Source organism: Hyperoodon ampullatus (genome assembly GCF_949752795.1).
Source record: "Hyperoodon ampullatus genome assembly, chromosome: 14".
Lineage (NCBI taxonomy): Eukaryota > Metazoa > Chordata > Mammalia > Artiodactyla > Ziphiidae > Hyperoodon > Hyperoodon ampullatus.
Genome location: NC_136927.1, coordinates 86977414 through 86990880, shown reverse-complemented (window position 1 = coordinate 86990880; position 13467 = coordinate 86977414). Strand labels below are relative to the sequence as shown.

Genomic DNA, 13467 nt, shown 5'->3' with positions numbered 1-13467 from the left:
ACTTGCTGTCTGAGATGTCAGGCTCTGCTGCTCCCTGACTCTTACCTTTTTGTCTCCCTTGTCCCTGTCCTGCTCAGCTTTAATTCCACTCCTCACAGGTTCTCTTTGTGAGGCCCTGTGCTGCGGGGCCCTGTGCTGCGGGGCCCCGGCAGGTCGGAGGCAGAGTTGCTAGTGGCGAGGCTGCTGCTGAGAGGAGGGAACTCCTGGCTGTAGCTGCTGCTCTCCAGTGAACCTGCCACTCCTCCTGGTGCACACGCGCTGGCTCCTGGGGGCTTTCGGGCCTCGCAGGTGCCCCACTGCTTTTCCTGCACAGTTTTGAGACAGGCTTGTGGCTGCTCGCGGTTCATCTTCACCGGTTTGGTTGTAAATATTGTCTGCTGGCGTTTGGTTTTGCTTTCTAGTTGCTCTGTGTTTTATATGGCCTTTGGGAAGATTAAAAAAAACTTTGACGCCTCTGGCATCTTCTTCCCAGAATATACTGATTAATGTTGTTCAAAATGTTTTTCTTTAGATTTAGAGTAGTTTCAAACCTATAGAGAAGTTGTAAGAACAGTACAAAAAACTCCATTCAGACTCTCAATTCTGAACATTTTACCACCTTTATTTCATCACCCCCTCTTTTTTTTTTGCGGTACGCGGGCCTCTCACTGCTGTGGCCTCTCCCGTTGCGGAGCACAGGCTCCGGACGTGCAGGCTCAGCGGCCATGGCTCACGGGCCCAGCTGCTCCGCGGCATGTGGGATCCTCCCAGGCCGGGTCACAAACGCGTGTCCCCTGCATCGGCAGGCGGACTCCCAACCACTGCGCTGCCAGGGAAGCCCTCGTCACCCCCTCTTTACACACACAAGTGTGCGTGTGGGACGTTCCATCGCCCCTAGATGCTGACAATGCTGGATGTTCCCTTGTGTTACCACTACCCCTACCCCCCGCGTCGGGAAATCAGCCCTGATGCCCCAGGGTCCCCAGACCTGCTCCCACTTCACCGCCTGTCCTGGTTTCTCTTTGATCCAGGCATGTGTGGTGTCCAGCTAGCTTGTGGCGTGGACCTCTTCCCAGTCTCCCCATCCCTGACAGTGTTGAAGAGGGCAGGTCTCCTGTTCTGTAGGATGACCCTTGGCATCACTAGGTGATCTTAGCCTTGATCACCTGGTTAAGTTGCCTGGCTGAGAAAGCAGCTTTCTCCACTGTGTGGTCAGTCAGTCCCTTAGCACTTATTAGTGTTGTGTAAGAAGGCACTGCAGGGTCACGCAGGTGCCCTGTTCCCATCACACCTCACCGGCCGTAGCACCCTTGCACGACTGCCCTTGCGTCAGGACCGCCAGGCCGGGGGCCAGATTAGGATGCTGTGTTTCCATCACGCCTTCCACGTTTACTGGGTGCCTTCTGCCGTGAAGAAGAGCTTCCCTCCCTCCCTCCCTCCCTCCGTCCTCATTCATTCACGCATTCGTTCATCACTGTGTATGGACGCATGGATTCCTGCTGTATTCAGAGGGTTGTAATCAGTGCTCTCGTTATTTCTAGATTTGGTCAGTGGAAGCTTCTTCAAGCTGTGTCCTATGTCCTTTGGAAACGTTGCCCTCGTCCTGTCAGCGTGAGAGGTGTCCAGGTGCCTCTGGTGCTGCCCCTGCCCTCACCCGCAGTGGCGCCCAGGAGCCTGCTTCCTTGCGGTGGAGGGTGGTATTTAGAGACCAGTATCTGAGCACGGTGTGTGCTGATCGCCACGGGGGTCCCTGCTCCAGGCCCCCAGCAGTCAGAGCCCGGAACGTATCTGTGTGTACAGGCGTGAGTGTGTGTGTGTGCATGCGTGCCCCTTTCTGTATCTAAAACAACCCTGTGCGTTCCAGTTGATGCTGAGATTCTAGTCTAGGACCTCAGGGCTTCTTCTAGTCTTCTTCCTTTCCTTACGTTCGGATCCCTTCACAGAAGAGAACACGAGTTCCCATTATTCTCAATATATTTGTTGTTTTTTTTTTTTTGGCTCAATGTAACCAGTCCCCGAACCACTCTGGCCGCTGGGGTCCCCGTGCTGGGAGGGGAGGGCTTGTGGGAGAGGCATGTTGGTTAACTTCTGCCTTAGGCGTTTTCTAAAGAAGAGAAAAAGAGTGCGTATTTCCAGCCTGACGGGGAGGGCGTGAGTGTGGGGAGGAGTGTGGGGTGAGGGGGCAGCACCTCGGGGAGACGGTGGGAGGGATGCACGTCACCAGAGGCCCTGCGGCGTGGCTTACGTACATTGCTGGTTGTGCCTGATCTTGGTCTTCAGGGATACTTGTGAGTTATATGTGTGACAGTTAATACGAAATCTGGAATTTAAAAAGTCCTTCATATGCCTTTCTTCATCAGAGCTAAGGCTTAATTTCTCTTTTTCTTTTTTTTAGTTTAGGATTATTTAGGGTGTGTCTTTAAAAAAAATTTTATTGTGGACTAATTTTAGACTTGCAGCAAAGTTACACGAAGAATAAAGAGAGTTCCTGTATATCTCTCACTCAGCTTACCCTAATGTGCATTATAGGTGTGATACTACTGACTAGAGACCTTATTTGATTTGATCTTTCAGAATTTAATTTTAAGTTAAGAAACTTTATATTTTAGAGCAGTTTTAGGTTCACGGCCAGATTGAGTGGGAAGTGCAGAGAGTTCCCATACGCCACCCCCACCCCACCCCCCCCCCGCACCTGCACAGCCTCCCGCATTATCCACGCCCCCCACCGGGTGCTGCGTTTGTTGCAGTCGATGAACCTGCATGGACACTTCATCACCACCAGAGTCCGCAGTTTACATCCGGGTTCCCTCTTGGTGTTGCACATTCTGTGGGTTTGGACAGATGTATGCTGGCCTGTCTCCACCTTTACAGTGTAATACAGGGTAGTTTCACGGCCCTAAACATCCTCTGTGCTTCATCTGTCATCCCTCCCTCCACCCAGCCCCTGGCAACCCCTGACCTTTTTACTGTCTCCATAGTTTTGTCTTTTCCAGAGTGTCATAGAGTTGGAATCATACAGTCTGTAGCCTTTTCAGACTGGCTTCTTTCACTTAGTTAAATGCATTTAAGGTTCCTCCGTGTCCTCTCGTGGCTTGGTACCTCATTTCTCTCTTTTCAAGGCTGAATAACATTCCACTGTCCAGATGCACCACAGTTTATTTATCCGTCACCTGCTGAAGGACATCTTGGTTACTTCCAAGTTTTGGCCACTGTGGATAAAGCTGCTATAAATACCCGTGTGCAGGCTTTTGTATGGACATGAGTTTTCAGCTCCTTTGGGTAAATACCAAGGAGCACAATTGCTGGTTCGTATGGTGAGAGTATGTTTAGTTTCGTGAAAAACTGCCAGACTGTCTTCCAAAGTAGCTGCTCCTTGTTGCGTTCCCGTCGGTTATGAATGAGAGTTCCTGTTGCTCCACATCCTCACCAGCATTTGGTGGTGTCGGTGTTCTGGATTTTGGCCGTCCTAATAGGTGTGTAGTGGTATCTCATTGCTTTAATTTGCATTTCCCTGATGCATGATGTGGAGCATCTCTTCATGTGCTTCTTCTTTGGCGAGGGGTCTTTTAAGATCGTTGATCCAGGGCCTCCCTGGTGGCGCAGTGGTTGAGAGTCCGCCTGCCGATGCAGGGGATACGGGTTCGTGCCCCGGTCTGGGAGGATCCCATATGCCGCGGAGCGGCTGGGCCCGTGAGCCATGGCTGCTGAGCCTGCGCGTCCGGAGCCTGTGCTCCGCGGCGGGAGAGGCCACAACAGTGAGAGGCCCGCATACCATAAGATCGTTGATCCATTTTAAAAATTGGGTTGTTTTCTTGTTATTGAGTTTTCGGAGTTCTTTGTATAGTTTGGATGAGTTTTTTTTTTTTTAACCAGATATGTCTTTTGCCAATGTTTTCTCTGTATTTGATTGTTACCATTCTCCACTGAAGATGTAGGATCCCATCCAGTACCCCTCCTGGTATTTGGTCACCATGTCTCTGTAGCCTCCTCTGGTCTATGACGGGTCCTCTGTCTTTGCCTGTCCTTCCTGATCTTGACACTTTGAAGAGTGTGTGTCGGTTATTTGGTAGGAGGTCTCTTAATTTGGGCTCATCTTACGTTTCCTCTTGATGAAACCCAGGTTATGTAATGTGGCTGGAATGTCACACCAGTGATACCGTGTCCTCAGTGTGTCGTATCAGGAGGCACGTGACGTCTGCGTGTCCCGCTGCGAGTGATCACTTTTTTTTTTTTTTTTTTTCTCCCGGTACGCAGGCCTCTCACTGTTGTGGCCTCTCCCGTTGTGGAGCACAGGCTCCGGACGCGCAGGCTCAGCGGCCATGGCTCACGGGCCCAGCCGCTCCGGGGCATGTGGGATCTTCCCGGACCGGGGCACGAACCCGTGTCCCCTGCATCGGCAGGCGGACTCTCAGCCACTGTGCCACCAGGGAAGCCCCAGTGATCACTTTGAACACTTGGTTCTAGGGGGGTCGCAGGCATCTCCGCTGGAAAATCTGTGTCCCTTTGTAATGAAAGTGTCTTGTGGGAAATGCTGAGGGACCGTTCCCTCCTGTTTCTCCTCATGGGCGCCACTGCTTCCCGAGTTCGGTGACCGCAGGGTGACAGGCTCTCCTCCTCCTCTGGCCCCCGTTTGCTGGTTGGAATTCTGCCAGCCCTGCTTGGTCCTCGCGAGCCCTTCAGTTGGGCTCCTCTGTCCTGTTGACGTAACCTGTCACCTTCTGAAGGGTTCTTACTCTCTCACGTCACAGGTGTTCCAGGCTTACTTTATATTTTTCCTGCCCTAACAGTGGAATCGACCGTTTCTCCACAGAGCCGCGGTTCTTCTTGTTGGGACGCGTGTGTAGGGACCAGGTCTGGGCACCGGTGTGCTCGGGCCCCTGGGTGTCCTGCTCCAGCCCCCTCGGGGGTACAGCTGGGGATACGTGCACTGCCCCACCTGTGTTTTCTGTGTCTGTAGCGAAGGCGGTGGGTCCAACCTGACGCGACAGGCCCTCTGAGCCGTCCTGCGTCCCATGTGGGAGGCCTGACTCTCATCGTCACGGTGGGGTTGCTGTTTGTCCCACCCTACTTTGCAGATAAAAAGGAGATCCAGAACTGCCAAGCCCTGTGAGGAGGAGGTGGCTGACTATCCAGAGTAGCACGTGTCTGCCCAGTTCTTCCTGTGTGCAGCCCTGCAGCGCCCCCGAGTCCTGCGTGCTCAGCGCCGCCCAGTTACCTAGATGAGCCCTTTCCTGCTGCCCCGCAGCAGGCTGTGTCCCTCCGAGTGGCACGGCTGGGCTCTTCTGCTGCTGTCTGTCCTCCGGTGTGGCCCCCCGCTCCCGCTTGCGTTTGGTTGTTTACTTTGGGGGTTCTCAGAGCCAGAGCTGTACAAAAGACTGCACCCAGCAGTGCCGTCTCCTCCCCCTCAGACACAAGCGTGTGTTTTGCGATTTCCGCCTCTCTTGAGGGAGCATAATTGCGGCGCCCTCTGCAGTGGGCCGTTTTCACTTCGCGCATTCTGGAGCGCACTCCATGCCGTTTTGTGGCGATGCTCCCCATTCTTCACAGCAAGCGGGGTGCTTCTCCGCATCCACGTGTCTTGGGCGACCCCCTCCCTTGTGCACGGACGGTGCTGTATCCTTGGGGGTGTTGTTGTGGGGTGAAGGTAAGTGGGTCGGTAGTTTCGTTAGGAATTGCCAGGCTGCCCTCTGGAGGGTCGTGCCAGTTCTCACCCGCCGGTGGTGAAGGAAGGGGCCTGTCTCACCACAGCCTCCCGGCGTGTGTTGCCACAGTTTGTAATTTTGCTGATCTGTTGGGCAACAGGGGTGCTCAGTTTCGGTGAATGTGCTGTGGGTGCTTGAGAACAAGGCGTATTCTTAGGCAGGGTGTAGGACTTGCTGGGTTTATATGGGGGTGCACCTTACCGATTTATGCCCACTGTGTCTTTGCTTATTTTTGTCCACGTGATGTGTTTTGTGCTGGATGTGGTGTCCCAGAGCTTCCCGTTGTTAATGTGTTTTTGTCTTTTTTTTTTTTTTTAAATGAATTCATTTATTTATTGTTTATTTTAGGCTGCGTTGGGTCTTCGTTGCTGCACGCGGGCTTTCTCTAGTTGTGGCGAGCGGGGGCTGCTCTTCGTTGCGGTGCGTGGGCTTCTCACTGCAGTGGCTTCTCTTGTTGCGGAGCACGGGCTCTGGGCACGCGGGCTTCAGTAGTTGTGGCGTGTAGGCTCAGCAGTTGTGGCTCGCGGGCTCGCGGGCTCTAGAGCGCAGGCTCAGTAGTTGTGGCGCACGGGCTTAGTTGCTCCACGGCATGTGGGATCTTCCCGGACCAGGGATCGAACCCGTGTCCCCTGCATTGGCAGGTGGATTCTTAACCACTGAGCCACCAGGGAAGTCCTTGTGCTTCTGTCTTTATCTCCTTGCATCTCCTGCAGTTTTTGCTTTGTATGGGGGTTGTCGTGTTATTTGGTACATAAATATCCGTAAGTGTTACCTGTTCACCATGAGTTGTTATTTTTATCATTGAAAAGTGTCTGCCTTTGCCCAGTGGGCTTGATGTCTCCTTTGTCCTCAGTCAGGGCCGTTACCCGTGCTCTCCTGTTTGCATCAGCCTGGAAAACCTCCATTCTGCTTGATTTGGAGCTCTTCCTTTAGGTATGTCTCTTGTGTAGAGCACATGGCGGGGTCTTATTGTCGAAAAGCGTTTCCCTGTCACGGGTGAGTTAAGCCCGTCATCTGTATTGATATGGCTGACAAAGTGGGTTCTGACTCGGTCACTGTATTTTATGATGATGTGTTTTTTGTTTTTTTTTTATAGTTGCTGTGTGTTTTGGTGAGATGTGTAGTCTTTGCTCCTTAATTAAGATTTTTGTTTGTGTTTAGGAAGGTTTGTAACTGTGCTCTAGTGGTTACTTTTGTATGTAAGCGTTTCTGGGTGTCTTCAGCCCCAGGTTTTCACGTGTGTTTCCTGTTCGGCTTGCGTCAGCGTTCTCCTCGGCTCCTCGGTGGCCACACCGCATCCGGAGCCTGTTGTGTCCCCTTCCCTTTCGTGCTTTGTTACATCACTTCTACCTTGTCACAGCACTTGACATTTCCCAGCCTCTTCCTCACCTCTGCTGTAGCATCAGCTGCACGTTTATATATTATAAATGCTTATTTCTGCGTTTTTCTGGGTTTCCCCGCTCTTCCCTTGTTGGGACGACCCCTGCCTGTGGCTGAGCCTTCACGAAGCTCAGGTGCAGAGTCCCCTGATGTTTTGCAGGTTGAAACGGTGTTTCTGTGGCCTTGATGTGTGGAGGATGGTTAGACTAGATATAAAAACGTTGGTTGCTTTCAGTGATTTTTCAGTGCTGTTCCATTGCTTTCTGTGTTGGTTTGGGAAAGCCTGATGCCAGATTAATTCTCTCGTCTTGATGGTTTATTTTCTCTTTTTACCTGGAGGCCTTTTCTTTATCTTGGGAAGCTGACAGTTTTATGAGGCTTTGTCGAAGTTGATTTTTATGGGTTAATTTTCCCAGGTGCCCACATGCCCTTTCAGTGTGTAGGTTTGTTTTTTTTTCTGTTTCTTGAAAGTTTCCTTGGATTATAGTTTGAGTATTAACCTCTGCCCGCACATTTGTCTTCCTTCTCCGGGGGCTCTGACGATTGAGTACATTTCCTCCTTTGGTTGCTTCCTTTTCCCCTGTTTTTTTCCTGGTCCTTTAATTTCTTTTCTTTGTCTCATTTTTATTCTCTTGTTTTTCTGCCTTTCTTCTTTGCCTCTTACTACATTTTTATTCGAGTCTTTTCTCTCCTGAGCATCTTACAGTTTATATTAATTTCTGAGATAGTTTTGTCCTTTTTTCTCATTTCTTTCTTGTGTCAGATCAACTCTCATTTCTTTCTGGTTTTCAATCCATTTTCCCCCTGAGTTTTGAGGTTTTGATTCAAGGTGATTTTCATGTCCTCAGATGTGAAGTATATATGCTTTTGTTGAAAGCGTTGTCTTACAGTTTTCTTGTTTTTCCAGACTGAGTTTGTCTCTGATACGTGTGGAGTTTCATCTTCTGATTTTTTGCAGTGGTTCTTTGTGGACCTGCGTGTCTTCCTCACGTGCATTTTCATGGTTTGGGTGTTTACAAGACTCGCCGTCCGACAGTGCCCTCTGCTGACAGTTCTGCAGAGGCCGGTGGCTTCGCAGGTGTCTGTCTGAGGGTGAGGAGGGCTGAGTGCCCTCTGGTGGCGAGGCCCTGTGCCTGCTGGACCCTGCAGTCACCCCCCCTTACTTCTTTGCCCACCGCCGCTGCCCAGTTTCAAAGGACTCATCTCAGAAGCTGTGCGCTCTTAGGCCCCCCAGGCCCGCTCTGGCGGGAACGCCCCCCTCCCTGCTCTGTCTCTGGTGCTTGGCCTCGCGGAGGCACTGTGGGCCCCGCCCAGGGGCATCGTTCCGCGTGGGCCCCGGGCCTCATCCTCGTGTTGTGCGGGTGCCGTGCCCTGGGTAGGTCTGTGTTTCCCTCCCTGTTCTGGACGGTTCTTGGGGAGACGATGGGAGGTGCCTGGGGTGAGCTTGTCTTCAGCCTCCTGTGCGTGGCCCTTGTTCTGAGCCGAGTGCCCGAGGGGCTCCGGCGCTGCCGCCTTTCACAGTGCCCTCCAGCTGCCTGTGCTGGGCGTGGGCTCCGTCTCATGGACGAGTGTGGGGACCACGCCGGCACGAAGAGGGGCAGGGCAGGCCGGCGGGGCCTGTGCTGTTGGTGCCGTGACCTCGTCACTCGCCGTCTGGGACGCAGGGACATCACGCGGGTTAGAGGTGCCCTCTCGTGGGCACAGACCTCTCACCGTTGTCGAGGGAGCTCTGGGGGGAGCGGCCACGAGGCCCCCGTGGTGCGAGTCCCCCCGAGACAGTCCCCGAGGGGCTGGTGCTCCCCGCCGACTGGGCGAGCGGCCACGGCAGGTCTGAAGCTGCACCGGCGGCCACCGCTGGTTGTGCACGGCCCTGGGGGCCCCAGCGGAGTGACCCCGCGAGCCAGCTGGGGTTGGGACGGAGGCGATTGTTTCCATTTGGTTTTCACCTTGAGTGTTTGTTGCCTGTCAGGTTGGTTGTGGTGTTTTTGACAGTGGAAAGATTGCCTTCAAAGGAGATAACCGCCTCCTTTCCTGAATCCACTCAGCAGTCCTGTGACAGGACGTGATGATGGTCACACGGCACTTTCAGGGAGGAAGCTGGCCTCCGGGAGAATGTAAACCGTGTGTCCACGGTCGCTTTGTTTCAACCCCAGTGCCTGCAAATACAAAACAAAACACACCGAGTCAGCCTCTTTGCTGGAGTGTGAATGTTGTTGAAGGTGGACGCCGGCACCTGCCCCGCAGTTTTCTGTCACCTGAGGTCATTGCTGGCCGCTCGGCTGCCGTGCCCGAGGGCCGCTTCCCCGGGCTTCCCGCACGGGGCTCAGGGCCGGACCGGTCCTCGCGCTCACAGGCTGGGCGCTGGGCTCTTGTGACCGCCTTCTCTGGCCAGGACACCCCAAGGGCAGTACGATCAAAGGACGGCACTCACGCCATGAAATCAGAAGTCATTTGAGTTGTCAAGTAGGATGCCTGTGAGCACGTAGGCTTCTTATTCAAGTCCATAGAACAGTGACGCCTGGCAGCGTCATGACCTTCGGAGCCTGAGACGTGTGGAGTGGGGCCGGCGTGGGCCCGGCCCCGGAGCCCTGGCTGTGGGCTGTGCTAACGCTTGCCCGTCTGGTCTGGATTGTGTGGAAGCACTTCTGACTTCTAAAAAAGATCTCATTAAAATACTACTTACAGGGATTTCTTGAGCTTCAGCTTTAAATGCTGTGCCTGAAGGGAGCCCTCCCCCTGTCCCAGCTGGTTTTGGCCGTTGAACTGTTTTGAAAGTAAGAACATCAGCCGTGGCCCAGAGTTGTAGCTTGTGTCACAGAGGACTCCTGGCCGTGGTTGAGGCAGCGCTTGGCTCTCCACGAGCCCCAGGGTCTGGCGCCACCCGCTCTGCCCCCAAGGCTGGGAGGAGCTCCCACCCGCCCGCTGGCCCCGCCGGCCCCGCCGGCCCCGCCGGCCCCGCCCCAGCCGTCTGGCCAGGCTCTGGCCTCGGCCTGGCCTGCAGGCTCCCCCGTGGTGCAGAGGCTTCACGCCCGCAGGGCCCCCCGGCGCAGGCCAGCTCCCCGGCTGCGGAGACGGAACCCCGTTTTCCTCCTGGCTTCTCTCAACTGTGTGCTTTCATCACCCCCTTTTCAGGGGCGCTGTTTGTCTCGTTCACAAAATGCTCCTTTAGGGCCGTTATGGAGACTCAGGGGAAACTGCCAAGAAAACCTCTAAATAGTTGTTCCAAACACGGAAAAGTAGTCACCAGAGGACTGGCCTGGAGGAGGGACCCCGGTGGTTAAGGGTGTCTGAAGGGGGCATAAGGAACACGCGGTTAATGGTGGAAGAAGCGCCTGCGTGCCCTGAGTGCCCAGGAGGGACCAGCCTCACCTGCCCCCTGCTGGCTGCTTGCTGTGCTGCCGCCGCCTCCAGCATCATGGGGCTCATCGCTCCCACCTTAAACTTCGAGAAAACGCTGTAAAAATACCACTGGAAGGTTTGCGCTTGAAATATACACGAGCGACTTTAACCATCAGAATACAGACGCTCTGTTCATTCCGAGTGGAAGACCGAGGACTGTCCGGTGGGGAGTTGCGGGGTTCACGCCTGCGAGTGTCGGTTGGAGGTGGTGACGTGCTGAAACCACGGGACGCTGCTGCCGAGGGGCGGCGACGCGGCAGGAGAGCGCCCGGAACCCCGCCTGTGCCAAGCAGGCAGGCGTCAGAGCCCCAGCCGTCGCCCGGATCATCCCCCGCGGGCCGACCAGGCCGGCCGAACCGCCGCTTTAACCCCGGGGAAGCAGGGAGCCCCCTCCAGGCCATGGACGACGTGGTGACCGTGGAGCCCTCGGCGCAGCCAGCCGACCACCACCAGCCCGCCCAGCCCAGGAGTCTAGACCTTGCGGCCTTGAGAAGTGTGCCTTTGTCGGCAAAGCGGGGATGTCTCGGCCGCCACGGCCACGGCGTCAGCACACCTGAGTCCCTGGACGCCTGGAGGTCGGGGACGCCAGCCACAAGCCCCGGAGCTGTTCTGCCGTCCCCTTGGGGCAGGAGCCGCCACCTTTTCCTTCCTCGTGCCCCAGGGGCCAGAGTCTGAGCTCTGGGGGGAATCTCGGGGTTAGTGTTCTCGAGCGCGTGCCTGAGAGCACCTGTCCTGGAGGGTCGGCGAGCCCCCTGCTCTCAGCCCTCCCCGTTAGGGACTCATAAAGCACTTCACCTCCAGCAGTAGGCCTGGCTTCCTCCAGAGCCAGGGTTTCTTTCTTTTTTTTTTTCTTTTTTTTTTTTTTTTTTTGCGGTACGCGGGCCTCTCACCGCTGTGGCCTCTCCCGTTGCGGAGCACAGGCTCCGAACGCGCAGGCTCAGCGGCCATGGCTCACGGGCCTGGCACGAACCCGTGTCCCCCGCATCGGCAGGCGGACTCTCAACCACTGCGCCACCAGGGAGGCCCTGGAGCCAGGGTTTCTCGGGACACGTGTAGGGAGACGTGAGTCGGTCCTGCCCCTTCCTTCCAGCGCCGAGGGCCCTGCCCACCTCTGCGCACCACTAACTCGGCTGTCTTCTCCTTTCTCGTCACCAGGGCTCGGGCCCAGGCTCAGCGGTCCCAGGCAGTTCCGGCGTCGGAACCCCCAGACAGTTCACGCGACAAAGGATCACGCGGGTCAACCTCAGGGACCTCATATTTTGTTTAGAAAATGAACGTGAGACAAGCCATTCACTGTTGCTCTACAAAGCATTCCTTAAGTAGCACGGACGCGGCCTCTTAGACGGAGACGCCTGGGGACTTTTTCTATATTTGCAGATTACGCCTTTTTGTAACAAGCAAATGGGATATTGTTTAAAAAACAGCCACCTCTTTACAATGGAACAGTTTTATATTCCTGTTTCTAAGTCAACTCTTCAGTATGAAGGAAAACACGTTTCTGTAACAGAGAACAAGAGGCCCGCGGGTCCTCTTAAAGGACAAGTAAATCTTAACTCATCTTGATCGAGTGGCCTTCTTGCCAAACAAGCCATATATAAAAACTGATGGAATCGTTTAGCAAATACGTAGCTGCCCTCTGTCACCTCATAGCGGTTTCTACATCGTTTGTGCATTTGGTTTAGTTCAACCCAACTTACTGCGGAGGTGTGTGTCTACAGCCGATGACCTCATTTCATTTATTTTATTTTTGTATGAGTCAGTTGGCAAAGCAAACTGATTTTTTTAGACTATTTATCTCCCTCCCGTCCCCGGCCCTCCATTCAGGACCCTCAGGGAGCAGGCAGCTCACCGTCTGCCTGCGCCTGGGGCTCATCCCTTTCTGCTTCGCGGGGGCCCGGCGACGCGGCTCCTTCCGAATGTGTGGTCAGCATCTGTACAAATGCATTTTATTTGCTATCGTTTGTAAAGCTGTAAAGTTAAAAGAAATGAAAACCTTTTCAGCATAAATCTATTTTACTTGCACTGTTTTTTAGCTAAAAGTGAAAAAACTTAGAGGAAATAAAACCAGACTTGAGAAGAATCATCAGAAGACTGTTTCAGTGTGAATCAAGTGTTGAAAACTGGTTGGTGTATTTTGTCAGTAATTGTACATAACCTTTGGCACACAACGTGAGGACGGCTATGTAGCTATAATTATTTTGCTAAGAGGCTGTATGCAAGCTGTGGACTCGCTTTACAGACGTCCAGAGCAAAAGCCCCTTCTTTGTACCTATTTTTTTATTACAAATATACTAATTGGTTCTTTATATTTTCAGAGGTTATTGTATTAAATTGTCTATTGATAGTACTTTTATGACTGTAAATACTTCGGCTTTCTCCGTGTGAATTCTCACGTTAGACTTTATTCGCGCGTGTGAACTGAATGCTGATCAGTATTTTTTATCAACGCCTGAAAACTGTTACACCTTTTATTTTGTCTTTTAGGAAATCCCTGTCTTTCCATTTTTTCATGTAAATTTTGCACAGTTACTTGTTCATATGTAAATATTTTACTTTCAAAAATGAAGTTTTTAATTGCTATTGTTTTATATAGGATTGAAAGAAAATTAACTCCTTTATTAAAAACAAATTTATCTGTATTTGTTTTGCCTATTTTTCCCAGTTTTCCAGTTGTAGATTCTGCTGCCAGAGATTCAGCTCTGGTTCCGCTGAGGTGTGTATTTATGAGCTACTTATTAGAATCAGTGTCTAAAACCCAGCGAATCTGGTAGAAATAGCCTCACCTCCAAGGACAGGACCTGCGTGCTCCAGAGTAGGACCCGGTGGGTCGCGTCCGAGGGCCCGGAAGCCGAGCTCAGGCCTTGCCCTCAGCCTGGGGCTCCCCACGTTGGACACAGATGGACTTGCGCAGCGTGGACGCCGGGCTCCCGTCCGTGCAGAGGCACAGGGGTACCCCTGGGAGAGGGAAGGTAAGGCGAGGGGTGGGGGAGATCCGGGGAGGGGGCGG

General features: G+C 53.4%; 1 protein-coding gene across 1 annotated transcript in view; it reads left to right on the top strand.

Annotated features, from left to right (window-relative positions):
* Nucleotides 1-11783, top strand: part of TAF4 (TATA-box binding protein associated factor 4) — a gene marked incomplete at both ends in the record, with an annotated part of 71006 nt that extends 59223 nt beyond the window's left edge. Inside the window, one exon of the mRNA XM_079718434.1 lies at nt 11616-11783. Coding sequence (XP_079574560.1) covers nt 11616-11783 — 168 coding nt within the window. The remainder of the gene's footprint in view (nt 1-11615) is intronic.
* Between the last annotated feature and the right edge of the window lie 1684 nt (nt 11784-13467).